The sequence below is a fragment of the Pantherophis guttatus genome, chromosome 4 (genome assembly GCF_059756535.1).
Source record: "Pantherophis guttatus breed Tessera chromosome 4, ASM5975653v1, whole genome shotgun sequence".
NCBI classification, from domain to species: Eukaryota; Metazoa; Chordata; class Lepidosauria; order Squamata; family Colubridae; genus Pantherophis; species Pantherophis guttatus.
In genome coordinates, this window is record NC_142066.1 from 118,469,586 (window position 1) to 118,484,598 (window position 15,013).

Here is a 15,013-nt window from a genome sequence, read left to right on the forward strand (position 1 = left end):
GAAGACCAGGTGGTTGGTGCGTACATGCTTTTCTGGGGCTTCTGGCGTGTACTCCCAGAAGAGTATGTTCCAGTTTGGGCACTTTGCCAAAAAGGTTCGCCATCACTGGCCTAGGTAAATATGTATTGGTTCACTGGGTTATGCATTCAACAGTACTATACAGAATTACAATGGAATTAAGAAGGAAAGCGCCCCCCCCCCAAACGTAATGACAACTAAATTTGTATAAAATATAGAAGCTCAATTTTCTGTAAAAAGTAATTCTGTGCTATTTCTTGTAGCTTAATCAATATATAAATACAAGCTCTTGCATTTCAGTGCGTATAAGTCAGTGCTCATGGAACATATGGGTAGAATTGTAACGTTAACACTTCAGGAACTTTCTCAATGTAAAATACATGTTGCTAACGTATGGAAATAGACATATTTATAGGGTGTGCATTTTGTGATGATAACGTTTCCAAATAAGTAGCACATGTAGTATTTGGGCTTCAGCAGCAATTGGGATTGAAAGTTCTGTCACAGTGATACAATCATAAAGCATCATAACCTGAGGACTATTTGTGTGTTTAGCAAGGACATGATTACTGGGGGCCATTATGGTGCTGCATAGTACAGATGGATGAAGAAGTAGCTAGAGGGAGTATGGAAGGTTGCAAATGGCAATTACATGACCATGGATCACTAACCATAAATTGTTAAGTGGCCAAATTTTTATAACAACCATGGGATATTATGAGGATTATATGAGGATTGGTCATAGTGCTGCTGTAACTACAAATTGTAAGTTGAGGACTATCTACATCCTGGAAATGAATAATACACCCTCAATTTCAAAAGTTGTCTATAACGAACCCTTGCAAAGTGAGGCTTAATAACTAAGTGAAACATGGCACATAAAGCAAATGTCAAAAAGAGTGAGAGGCTAGCCCATATACCTCAGTCCCACCTGCCAATAGCTAATGAAGGCCTGCATGGTTACTCTTACCATGTTTCCTCGAAAATAAGACCGTGTCTCATATTTTTTGAACCCTGAAATAAGAGCTTGGCCTTATTGCCATGCGCTCAAAAGCCCAATTGGGCTTATCAGGGGATGCCTTATTGGGGGAAACAGAGTAGGAACATCCATTGTCCCAATGTAGGTGAAAAGCAGTGATGCTTTCTACTTTTAAAAACTAATAAAATTGCATATGATAGAATTTTCCGTGGTCATATAGTTAGCACATTAACATCAGAATCCATGCGCAAGCTGAATAAATTATGCAGAACAAATATAAAAATAATACTTAGGTTGAAATTCTTTAAAATAGTAAAATTAGACAAGGGATACAATTCACGTTTGTTTTCTTCTGGCTTCTTGCAAATGCAATCCTTAAACACCATTATTAAAACATTTAAAATGTTGGTCTTATTGTTTCAGTTTGGGGGCTCCTGGTTGATTTCTTTTTTAGGTAAAATTAATATAGTACTATTTCCACAATACTGAAGGGAACATTGGCTTGTATTAATTGTTCCTTGGTCATCTCTCAATTTATTGAAAAAGTTCCAGCAAAGATCATTCACTTTTTGTTTTATATTACGAATTGACCTTTTATATTGTGTCTTCTGTTTCTCAAGCCTTTCCATCTGCATCTGAAGATGATACACTTCATCTTTCAGGTTCATAATTGCGTCTAATTTACGTTTACGGCAGTTTTGAGCAGCAACTTTATTTTTTCCTCTTCGTCTTATATCACGAATGAGTGACAGTTGGTTATCTGTTAGGTAGTAGTTTGATAACATGCTATTAAAAGACTCTACAGGCAAGGTCACTATATCATTAACAGAGAAAGGAATACTCAGAGCTTTTGCCCGGTATTCATCATTTAGATTTATATCACTTTCATTTTCAGTTCTTTTGGATTCTTCTGACCATCTGAAATAATCCTCTGATTCTGGGAATGTCAGCTGTTGTAAATCCCGGTTGTATGTATGATCATGGAATATACCTACTAGTGATTTTGTTCCATGGTCATAATTGCTTTGATATTCTGTATGGCAATATTGTAGGCAACTATTTCCTACAGCTCCTGAGTCATCTGATGTGCCAAAGTTGGCATCCTTGTTACAAGAAAATACAAGAGATGCATTACTGTAATTTAAGTCTAAAGAAAGTCCAGAATCTGAATCTCGTTCTTCAAAATGACAAGTTTCTGCAAAGTCAAAATTTCCTTCTATGGCTAATGGTGTGAAATGTATTTTCTCATATCCATTTTCATTCAGGCTGAAAAAGAAATCTTGGTGCGTAAGACTTGTGCAGCAATGATCATTTGCAAATAATTCTAACATGTTGGTCTCATTTGTTGGAGATATATTTAAGCCGGGTAAAATCTCCAGTCTCTCTAAAGTCGTCTCTACATCTGTTACATTAGTGTGGTCTGATCCCATCACTGTGGCATCGTGAAGACTCACATCATGGCTAATAGCTTGGGCTAAATCTATAGGGCTCTGATGAAAGTTTGTCAAATTCACATCTCTGCTGCTTGCTTGTTCCTGAAAGAGTGCAAAAAAAGTTTGTTAAAGGTAAATCATATAAGTCATTTGAAAATATTACCAGGCTGAACATAGATTCAAAGGTGTTCTAGAGCAGACAATTACAATTATTTCCAAAGGAGTCTACAATCCATTGCCACATCTTTGCTATAGGACTGCAATTAATGCAATGAAGACCAACAGTCAAAATTGCACAAAACAGCATTTTATTTTATTTTATTTTTTGATGAAAAAGACATGTCATCTTTGTACCTGTCCTGCTGAAATTGCTCAGCATTGGGGACTGCATTAGGACCAGTATTCAGTATACCAACTCTTCAACTCTGGCTTCTTTAGCAAAAACTGCTATTTGGTCAATTTATAATTAAAAAATACTAGAACGAAGTGAGAAAGTTGGTTGTCATGAATTCTGACTAAAGGATTTAAAGCAGTATGTGTCACCATGTCTACATTCCTCTGGTTGAAAACATTGGCAAATAGATGGGTTGACCGTGACTTAACAGGTGCAATTCAGGATGCAAATTTTCACTTCTGAAACCCCTCATCAAGCAGGGTTGCATTTGTTGGATTGTCCATCTCCAATTATGTCTCACTTAAGGAAGTGGGATGGGTATGCTCCAGATCCCCTGAATCAAGCATTGCCATCTAATGAGTCCAAAGAGTGCCCTTTCTCTTATAGCATCTCCTATCTATGGAATAGCCACTCCTTGACATTCAGGTGGTCCTAGCCTTACTGGAGCAGGCTCTTCACTGAACTTTGGATCTAGGTAATGGGTAAGCCTATTTAGTACAGTGGCTGTTTATTTGGGTTTGCTTTTAATTTGTTTTTAATGGTTGTTGAATGTTACCCTAACCCAGATCTGAGTGTCAGTTATATTAAGTCACTAAGTCATTCAACACTTCATGACTCCCTTGGACCATAGCACACCAGAACCCTCTTTCTTCCACTGTCTCCCGAGTTTGTCCAAATTCATGTTCATTGTGTTGATGATACTAACCATTTCATTCTCTGCCAGCCCTGTCTCCTTTTGCCTTCAATCTTTCCCAGCATCAGGGTCTTTTCCAATGACTTATTTATTGGCCAAAATATTTGTGGTATTTGTCTTTCCAAAGAACAGTCAAGGTTGATTTCTTTTAGGATTGATTGATTTCTTGTAGTCCAAGGATTCTCGAGTCTTCACCAACACAATTCGAAAACAATTCTTAGGTGTCCAGTCTTTATGATCCAACTCAGCCATACATTACTATTGGGATAACCAAAGCTTTGACTATATGAATATCAATTAGATGGCCATAACATTTAATTAATAAAGACCTCCATATTTGGGACATAAATTCATATTCTGCCTTTAGAATGATATCCCATATGAATAGGATAATAGTAGCAGCTACTTCTAATACAAAATTCTCTTGGACTATCTGAGAAGCAGCTAGACAGTTTGATCTAGTATAATAAGAATTGCGAGGCAAAACATTTTCCTCAAACTAAATTGTAGGTTTGGAAACTGCTGCTTTCAACTAGCATATATATTTTAAATAAATTACAGAATTGTTTCTGAGATACTTCATAACATTAGGCCCTAATTTTCACACTTGTTCCAAAGTAATTTCAGAGAGTGATAGTAACTGGAAAGTAACCTAAAGAGTAGAGTTCTGAGAGTCCCTTGGACTGCAAGGCGATCAAACGGTTCAGTCCTAGAGATGAACTCTGCTCTTTAGAAGGCCAGATCCTGAAGATGAAACTCAAATACTTCGGCCACCTAATGAGAAGGAAGGACTCACTGGAGAAGAGCCTAATGCTCGGAAAGATTGAGGACAAAAGAAGGAGATGAGGTGGCTGGATGGAGTCACTGAAGCAGTATGCATGAACTTAATTGGACTCCAGAGGATGGTAGAGGACAGGAAGTCCTGGAGGAACGTCCATGGGGTCACGATGGGTTGGATACAACTTCACAACTAACAACCTAAGGAGTAAAAAGAGTCAATAGTACTGTGTTTCTGCAAAACAAGATACACACCAAAATTGGTATATCTTCAAAGAATAAGATTACTTAAAGCTGAAAGGAGAATAGCAAAGAAACCATCTTGACTCACATACTATATAAAGCCATAGGTTTCTAATTTTTGGCTTAGCATGAAATAACGTAGTGACTGGGACTTGTAAACTTGTCCATTGAAATATTAAATAAATCTTGCAAATGTGTAAATTTCTTAAATTCGCTAGCAATGAGCATGTTAACTAATGATTGCTAATGCTTTATTGCTTTTGTTGTTTGTGTTACCTTTTCATCCTGACTACATATTACCTTTTATTCTGTTAGGTACTACCTTGAAAACAATTAGCTTAAAAGGGTATATATAATTGAATTCAATAATCTCATTAGCAACCTAGAAAATATACTATCACATTTATTAGTTTAATTTAATATATAATCTTATTTTATAATAATCTATACTAAGACACTGGACAAACTGGTTGTTTTATTAAATAAATATACAGATCACTTTCAGAAGAGCAGGATGTAATCTAAAGCAATAGAATAGGGACAAATGTCTAGAGATCAGTTATCCAGGTGTATCCAAAGAATACAGATGACCAGCTATCTGCAAGGAATATAAATCCTTCCATGGTGAATTGCAATAAGGAAGAATAGGTTTGTTCCTTATTCTCACCAAGGAAATAGAAGTGAGATTCTCCCTTTCCTTCCAATCAGCTTGTTCACTCTTATCACACTCTTCTTGTTCTTCTTCCTCTTGAGTTTCTGAGTACTTATTTTCCTTCGGTAACAAATAGCAGTATTCCAAATATTCCTGCTTTCCTTTTAAATCTAAAACCTATAAATGGAATAAAACAAAATTATTAAAGGTAATTTTGAGCATTGAAAATCTGATGATCTCTAATATTTGAAAATTAAAGGTATATCATGCAATCTATTAGTTTATTAGTTCTACTGACCATCCCCAACATTTAAGTTAGAAAATTTAAAAGGGTATGCTTTATTTAACAATTTTGTTTCTACAAAATGGTCTAGACATCTCAGATATTTATGAAGAATAATCTAAATTTTAAAAAGCCTTACATTTGCTAGAGAGATTTTCACATACCTAGATCAGAACTTAACACTTCTAATTAGATTTGTTGACTCCATAGTTAAGGAAAATATTAAGGAAAAGCATAGCCCGATCATCTGTTAAGATGATGGAATGGCTTCCTTGTCTATGATGACTATAGTGATTCAATAAATATGGTCTTTCTCCTACAAGAGATATCCATGGTGTGATACCCTACAGCTATTGTGGGCTTTTAAAGCCCTAAAGAATCATCACTTGGGCCACAATAAGAGAAAGTTTTTTTCTAGGTATATAGAAGTTCTGATTTGCCTTTGCCATGTCTATTCGGGATATGTATCAGAGTTCCTTTAGCTGCAGCTACCAAATCATGGAATGCAGTTACAGAGCTTCAAATGAACAAAGTGACCAAATTGGATTCCATTTTGCAGGAAAAATCTATTATTTTTTATATTGTTGGGATTTCCTATGGCTTTTTTATGCATTTTTATTATGTATGAGTTTTTAACATGTTTAGCTTGGAATTGAAAGGGGAAGGGCAGCAGTATTTAAAATTAATTAATCAGCAAATATAATTAAATTGCTTTTATGTATGGTGTTTGATAAGAATCTGTAAGACAGAATGTTAAACTATGTCTCAAGCAATGTAGATATATCCTTTTTTCAACACTCCAGTTTATATTCTCATGAAAAGTTGGTATTAATTAGATTGAAAAATTACTCATCTCTTTAAAAATTACTCATCTCTTGCACCACTTGAAAGATTGCTGTAGATTAAGGTGGAGAAACTTGCTTTACAGCTTACTATAGAAGCAAACCGAGCCAAGTAAATACTTGTTCAAATACCATTACATCAGGTAAAAAAACATTTGAAACCAAAAGTAGTGTATAATTTACATAAAATCTTTATAACTGAAAATCTACATTAATACTTTTATACTAAATCTGTGGATTTCTTGGAAAGTTCCTATAATATACAGTTTTTGAAAAGTTTAGAAATTGGTTGTCCTTTAAGTATTAAGTATTATACTTGAAGTAGAATATATGTCAAGAAGATGTTTCATTAAATAGGATGGGACAGTACAATGTAAAAGCAATATATCTTAGGGACTTTCTGCATGGACTATTTTTTTGGTAAGAATTACCAAGAATTATACAAGATGTATAATTTCAGTATAAATTAAGAACAGAACATAAATAATAAATCTATATTACTGCTGGAAATGGTTTTAAGTTTATAAGACAACTCAATAGAAACAAAAAATTCAAAGCTCATGTAGAATGGTCAAATATTTGTACAACATTGGCATTACTATACATTTAATTATAAAAAGGTTACAACAGGTACCAGCATAGAGATATAAGGACAGACACTCCATTTTGCACTAATGGTTTGCTGAAATTACACTGAAAATACATTTTATTTTCAATCTACTAAACTCAGCCTGAATATTATAAAGATTACTTTTGGAAATCTCAGTAAACAAAACATGCCCTTTTGTGCAGGAAAGCTTCATATTTGTTATATTTTAATATTATAAAAATATCTACTAAATTCTTTGCAGGATTATGGTTAATATGAAAACCTGACATGATTATCTTGTAGCTATATTTAAATACATAATAGTCCTGATCTGCAAACATTCTGAATTCTTTATCAAGAAATTAAATAGAACTAAATAAAAAGGGCAAATAACAGTGGCCAGTTTTTGTGCTTATTGACTCTGGTTGACTCAAACTTCTGATGGTGCATTGGCATCACTATTCTTGATAACTTCGCCTCAAGATCGAAATAAACTGACATTGCAGCCTTTTTATCTCTTTCCTACTGTAGATCTAGACAAAACCAAAGCTTAGATTCACACACACACACAATTGCCATCAGATAGACTTGAGTATTACAACAGTGGATTTCTTCCTAGAAATCTTTCAGACTTATACTACCTGTTCAATCTTAGAAACTATGCAGCTTTTTTAAAAGCCCATTTTAATATTCTACTCCAGGCAGCCTTAATAGTAGATTTCACAAAATCCTGTTTAACAAGAGAAATTGTCTCTCTGGCCAGAATGAATCTCAAACCTTAGTATATTGTTCCTTCAATTAGATCTTACATCACAATATATCTGTACCAATTAAAAATCAAGTTTTTAATTGGTTTTTTTTTCCCTCTTACCATAATTCTGATATTATAAACAGACACCAAGTTCTTATCGGCACCTACTGCTCTAAGAAGATTTAAGATGTCTTAATCCTGGAACAATATCACATTCTTTCATCTTAATTCTATTTTTATCTAATTTGTTTTGTTCCATTTTGTTTACTGTTTATATTTGTAAATTTTAAATGCCAGGTCTATATAGAGATTTTATTGTTCATTTTAATGGAGGCCTCTTGTATGTCTTGTTTTTATTGTTACAGCTACTTCACTGGTCATTGACCATAGATAAATACAATTTCAAAATAGTAGGGAAGGTAGGAGGTCATTTCTTCTGGGGAAAAAAAATAAAATGCAACAGCAGAGAAACTGACCATTTCCCATGTTACTTTTTCACTTGGAAAAAATAAGCATCTGTAAGAATGTGCCCCTAACTTGAAAAGGCAATCCTTGATATTTCACATATCCTTGATATGCAGTGTTCTGGCATCTATTGGTTTATAGTGTAGAATAGCAAAACATGGCCCAATTTAAAAAGTGGTCCATATTCTACACAAGTTCTTATTTCTAAATATCACTCTCAATCCCAAACATGATTTCATTATTATTTATTCCGTATCGTATCTTTCCATTGGAAATAAATTTCTTAAATGTGGTAGAATTTGTTTCTGCAAACTCATATATGATTTGATTGTAAGATAGGTAAACCTGGATTCATGTTTTCTCTAAAACAAAAGGAATGCAGGGAAAAGGAATTAAAAGATGTAGTAGAATACATTCTCCTTCCACAGCAAGTTTCAGCACAAGGGACAATTGAATGTAACATCCAAAGCTACGCCCAACCATTTTGGCATCACTGATACATTTCAGGCAAATAAGTTGCCACACCACAAACGCCACTTTATCACAAGCACATTGTAAATTAAAGAATTTCTTCAAGATCTGAATGCAGCCCAAATACATGGCAGTGAAGGAAGAACAGCTTCTGAACGTGTGCAGACTAGCCTTAACAAATAAAGGAGTAGGGAGTAGGTAAGTTGCTTCATCTCCAAGCCTTCAAGACAGGATAAATTTTCAAATCTCATAATGAAGAGGTTGTTTGTCATTGTCAAGTTGCCAGGAGATAACAGGGAACCTGAAAGCTTGGGAAGGCTGGACAAGGAAGAGCAAGTAGAACTGCCTCCATATTTCTTGCAAAAAGGAAAAGCTACAGCATATTACAGTGAGCTACTCAGAAATTCTTATACTATCTTTTGTTCCAGACTGTAAGAAGCTACTGAAATATTAAATTCTATCTAGTCAAATGTATAGCCATCCTGATAAAGTCTGGAGACCATCATTTCAAGGAATACAACTTTCAAGATGAACTGCATCCAACCTAAGCAAGAATATTTCAGCCTGGTCCAAAGAAATAGTTAAATGCCACTCCCTGTTTCTGCCACTGAACTGATTTCTGTCCCTATTTTCATTTATTTTGTAGGATCTATGTATGTTTGTCTCTTTTTCACACAAAAAACGCTTTGAAGCAAGACGCAATTTCATTTAATGGAAGCCCAAATATTAGTCTGAAGAATAGGACAGCATTGTTATAAAATGAATATATAAATAACCATCCTGAACCTGGATTGTTTGTAACTGACACTGGTCTTTCTACTTTCAAATACTGGAAATAACTGTCCCTTTAAATTTAATCAGTTTGAACTATTTTCCCTGCATATGTAAAATGAAGAAAAAGAAAGAAAAGCTATATCCTGTAATCATATGCCAATAGCTACCCCTTTCTGTATTAGAATTATTCACATTTAATACAGTTTTCTTAACAATAAAAAACCAATGGGAAAGTAAGCATGCAAGTATTTGCAGTTCAAGTTCTAAATAATCCTTCAATTGGGACTCCTGGTAGAAAAATGTTTCTTGGGAGACAGATAATTTCTCGGAAACAGAGTAAGATTGAGAGACAAAGGGTAACCATGTCCTTTGCTAGTTTTTGGGATGCTCTAAGAGTTGGGTTTGGGGCAAAAGTCTAGGGTCATTTTGACGAAGGGGGGGTAGGAAACCCTCCCCATGACCTGCATAACAGGCTGGTTTTTATTCCATTTCCATCACGTGAAAATATGATTAAATGATATGATTAATGTTAAAAAGGGGGCTAGTAAAACCTGGTAAACCAGATCTTATTAAGCGCGGTGCTTTTCAAGCTTTTAATACACCAGTGATTAGCACTGATGATGTTACCTAGTTTGGATAATGAAACGTCTGCAAGAAAACAAGCAAACTCAGAGAGCACCAAGGACTCCCTCATTTAAACTCTGAGCTACAAATATTCTCCTTTATTGGTTTAATACCTCCGTTGCGCTCCATTTCTCCAATTTCTCTACTCAAGTGGGCGCGGTGGTTTGGTTAGAAGCACTCATGCGCCCTTGATTTACCTTCGGATTGAAATCTTGCTTTTTCTCTCCAGGGTCAGGTGAGGCGACTCCCGCCTCCAGGGTCTCTTGGGGTGGCTGCAGCCACTGGCTTTGCCCCTCGGCTGCCAAGAAGAGCTCGCGTGCCTCCCGACAGTGCCTACTCCCACCGTCTGCCGCGTCTGAAGTGGGGGGCGCCGGAGCCTTGTCCTCCTGAGCAAGCCAAGGAACCACTCGCGTGGAGGGAAAGCTTACCGTCCCCGGCGGTTGCACATCGCGGAGCCAGAGGCATTCCCCCAGCTGCTTCGAGTCTTCCTCGTGAGAGAAGAACGGCATCCCCGAAGGAAGCTTTTCCCGGAAAGCCACAAGGGCGAGGCTAAGCAGGAGGGTGTCTTGCAGCCAATCTTCCTCTGAAGTGTGGCGCCAATCCCCGCTCGGGATTTTCATCCAGCTTTCCTGCACCTGATTTGGGACCGGAGTGGGGCGTACGTGCGGAAGCTGTCCGAGGGGAAAAGCAAGTCGGAGCGCGGCCGTCGCAGCTGTCGCGTCTTCCCCTTCTTCCGTTTCTTGTCTGTCTCTACTGTACACATATACCGTGGCCGCCACGAAGATCTTCTGTGGGGCGGAGGAGTGTCCGAGAGGCGGGAGCTCCCAACTAGTTTTTCGTTGCGGCTTCGCCACGGCCATCCTCAACCTGGAGTTTTTCGCTATTACAATTAGACGGGGAGAGGAAGCAAGAAGACGAAGGTCGAAGACCAAAGCACATGTCAAGGGGAGTCAAAAGGACTTGCGGCAGACGGTGGTGGAATAGAAAGGCTCATCAGGCTTGCCAATTTGTTCCCCTTCAGACCTGTGTTAGATTTCCTTGTTTCCGAACTCCACAATTCCCACTAACTCGAAGGGTTTCCCGTTTCTGGAAGAGGGTTGTGCTAGGCATTTGCAGTCTTTGAAGCCTTTTTCAGGTTTTAAGGGGTGGTGGTGGAGGCACTGAAGGCCAAATTGGTGCCCTTCCTACTGAAAAGACCCTTTAAAGCCCAAATGGAGGAAAGGTCTAAACATTTCAACCCCACCCAATCCAGTGATATCATAACGATGACAGTGTACAAATGACAGGCTCCTCTTATGCATCTCTTCTCCAGACACATGCAGATGCTTTGTTACAGACCATCAAAATTTAGATAAGCTAAGCTGTACAGCATTGTGCATCTTGTGAAATTTGAATGTAGTACAAAGCAATTGACACAATGTGTGATAGCTCCTGTCATTACTCTGAATACATTTTCACCTTGGTACTATGAAAGAGAAGGAACTCTATGGATGTATATGCCAGGTTAGGAAATATTGGGGAAATCTTCATAAAGTGGGCTAAGAATTTGGGTTATAATATACAGATGAATCAATACATGGTTAAATGGGTTGAACTTTTCTTTTTTTTAAAAAAAAAAATAATTTTTATTGAATATTTTACATTTTTAAAACCAAAAACATAATAGAAAAAGAAAAAAAGAAAAGAAAAAAAGAAAAGAAAGACATGGAAGCTCTGGCTTTGACACCAGATCCCAACAATCTGCTTTCCATCTGTTGTACAGTCTCTTGGACTTCAAGTGGAAATCTCTGTACATTGTGAGGACTTCTGAGTGTTCACATTGGGAGCTTCCATGTCCTTCTTTGGCCAACTTATTATATCAGCAGGGTATCTGATCATTGGCAGTGTATGCATGTTGATGGCATGGATCTTCTTTGCATTGAGCTGGCTCTTCAGGATCTGATCTTTTGGTCTGATTTGGTCTACTTGGATGTTGCTGTCTTCTTTGCCTTCTCATCATGGTTCCCATGTAACTGTGTGATTCAAAGTTCTTGTAACTGGTCTGTAAGTCTGTTATGTGACCCACTGTAATTCCACCCCATTAATCTTAACTTTTCATCTATTGATTACCATCTGACTACACCTCACTAGTTGAAGGACATCCTGATGTCCTTGCTGTAGGTCCATGTCAAGTGGGTCAGCAAATCAATGTCTTGTTCATTCTATGCATACAACTTGATGTCATCCATATAGAGGAGGTGGCTGATGGTAGTTCCACTCTTGAACTTGTATCCATGTCCAGTCTTTGTGATTATCTGGTGAAGGGCATTAAGCATATGTAGAAAACAATGCATTATCTTGGTATATTCCACATGTGTGATATGCCATATAGAACATAGGATTATAAGGTTAGAATGGACCTCAGAGGTCTTCTACTCGAGGCAGGAGCCTTCTGTCATTTCAATCAAATACTCTATTTGATCAATCAAATCCAGTCTATTTTTGAAAATCTTCCATGATGGTGCATCTACAATGTGATGGCCGCTTGTGTGAATTATCTTGATTTGACTTCTAGTGTTGTCTTCCACAGTACATTGAGTTCTTGAGGCAAGTTTTTAGTGTACTATTGACTTGGTATAATGCCAGGCATTCATAGAGCGTATGTGTGGCATTGAATCATAGGCTTTTCCTGTAGTCAATCCAAGTTGTGTTCTGATTGGTCTGTCTAGACTGTGAGTTTTTGGTGACTGCTCTATTTATGAGCAACTGGTGTATTGAACTTCTAATGTTGGCCCCAATGCCCTTCTGAGCTGTGCTCCTATACTGGCCAAGATGGCCCTGTAGCTTGGTGGCTATAAAGCCTGATAGCCACCTATCAGGCTTTAAAAACTCCATTATGAGGAGGCAGGTTATTGGCTGGTAGTTGGCTGATGCTGTTCTCTTATGGGAGTCTTTCATAATCAGCATTGTCCTACCAAGACCGAGTGGCTGTGGCTTCCGGCATCCCAATATAGTCAGCTAGTGCCATTGCTGACTATTGGGGGTGAGTCTGTGCCCCCCACAGAGAGGCTCGCAATCTGGGTGTCCTCCTGGATGCACGGCTGTCTTTAGAAGACCATATGACAGCCGTGGCCAGGGGGGCTTTTTATCAGGTTCGCCTGATTTGCCAGTTGAAGCCCTTTCTGGAGTGGGACGCCTTGCGCACGGTCACTCACACCCCTGTCACCTCCCGACTGGATTACTGTAATGCTCTCTATATGAGGCTCCCCTTGAAGAGCACTCGGAAGCTCCAACTGGTCCAGAATGCGACCGCGCGGTGGTTATGGGCACAACCCGTTGTGCCGACATGACACCCCTCCTGTGCTAGCTGCACTGGCTCCCAGTGGTCTTCTGGGCGCGATTCAAGGTGCTGGTCACCACCTTTAAAGCGCTCCATGGCATAGGGTACTTTGAGACCGACTTCTGCCACCAATAGCCTCTCACCGGCCAGTCCGCTCCCACAGAGAGGGTCTCCTCAGCGTGCCATTGGCCAAGTTATGTCAGCTAGAGACACCCAGGGGGAGGGCCTTCTCTGTCAGAGCCCCTGCCCTGTGGAATGAACTGCCCCGGGAAATCGTAAGATCTCCGACCTCCATGTATTTCGTTGTGCCCTCAAGACCCTGCTGTTCCGCCAGGCTGGGCTATCAATGTAATGATTTTAAATTGGGTGTTTTAAATTTTTGGGGTTTTAAATCTGAGCCAAAATTATTTAATAATTTTAATTATTTTTAATTGATGTCTGTCTTTGTGCTTTTAATAGGCTGTACACCGCCCTGAGTCTTTCGGGAGAAGGGCGGTATAGAAATAAAATTATTATTATTATTATTATTATTATTATTATTATTATTATTATTATTATTATTATTATTATTATTATTATTATTATTATTATTACCTTGCATCAGCTAGTCTGGGTGGGAGCCTGCTGCTAGCAGATGGTTGTTCTGTGCTGCTAGGTGTTCATGCACTGCTGTTACTTTCTATAACTAGTAGTTGTAGATCATATCTGGGCTAGGTGTTGTCCAGCTCTTCATGTTCTTAACCCGCTGTTTGATGTCTGCTACTGGTTCCTGTTCTGGGAGATTGCTGTGGTCTGCTCTTAGATCTTGCAGCCATTTTGCACTGGTGTTATATGTTTTCTATTTCTGCCATATGTCCTTCCAGTACTGTTCAGTTTCTGTTGTTGGTGGCCCTACTGTTACTAAGTTATTGTACTACAATTTGGAGTACAATTTGGCGTATATCTTGGATGGCTCTTTGTGGAACAAGGTTTTTATTTTCTTGGCCTGTACTAACAATCTTAGTACAGATTGTTGAGGGGGCTCTATTGGCATCTTCTAGCATATTACCTGATGTTACTTCTCTACTAAGCCTTGGTAATTAGTCTTGAGGGTTGATTATAACTAGTTTATCCATGATTTTATGCCTCATATCAGCAACTGTGCTCTGTAATGGAGAGGGTGATAATGACCCATCCTTAGGTCTTGGCTGCACATCTAGTTATTCTTCCACTTCGTCTTGAGTATGGGATGTAATCTGTAGTTGGTTCATCTCCAGTTGTGATAGCAGCTTTCTCTTCACTATGTTGAAACATTGGATAACTAGTTGTTTCTCTTCAGTTAGTGTGGCTGAAGGTTGTCTGTCCCTCCATAATTCTCACATATGCTTTTTTTATCCCCTCATTAGATCTCCTTTATGTAATGGAATAGAATGTAATAGCATTCTGTCAATTCTAGGTTGTCTTGTCTCATTCAACAGGTTTGTTCCAATAGCCCACATATCATCAGATTCTCCTTAACATTTGACACAAATCTCATCAATCTGGATGATATCTCAGTCGACATGACTATCCCAGTTTGTGTCACTCTTATATTTTGAGGCTGGTGAAGCTGAAGATATCTAGATATCTATAGATATAGACAGATAAAATTAGATAGACAGACAGACAGACAGACACGTGTGTGGAGGGTTGTGTGCAATGCAGTTTTCTCTCTAGATAATTATCA

The 15,013-nt window shown here is 38.0% G+C and overlaps 1 protein-coding gene across 2 annotated transcripts; it reads right to left on the reverse strand.

Moving 5' to 3' along the window:
• Positions 1-1,280: 1,280 nt before the first annotated feature.
• On the reverse strand, positions 1,281-11,201 carry NFE2L3 (NFE2 like bZIP transcription factor 3). 2 transcript variants are annotated; one of them, XM_034402641.3, is made up of 3 exons: positions 10,187-11,201; positions 5,206-5,367; positions 1,281-2,532 (listed from the first exon to the last, which is right to left on the reverse strand). In XM_034402641.3, the coding sequence occupies exons 1-3, from the start codon at positions 10,847-10,849 to the stop codon at positions 1,417-1,419; spliced, it is 1,941 nt and encodes a 646-aa protein (XP_034258532.2). In that variant the 5' UTR covers positions 10,850-11,201; the 3' UTR covers positions 1,281-1,416. The 2 variants fall into 2 exon arrangements, with proteins under 2 accessions (XP_034258532.2, XP_034258533.2); XM_034402642.3 differs by having other exon boundaries at positions 10,418-10,959.
• Positions 11,202-15,013: the final 3,812 nt, after the last annotated feature.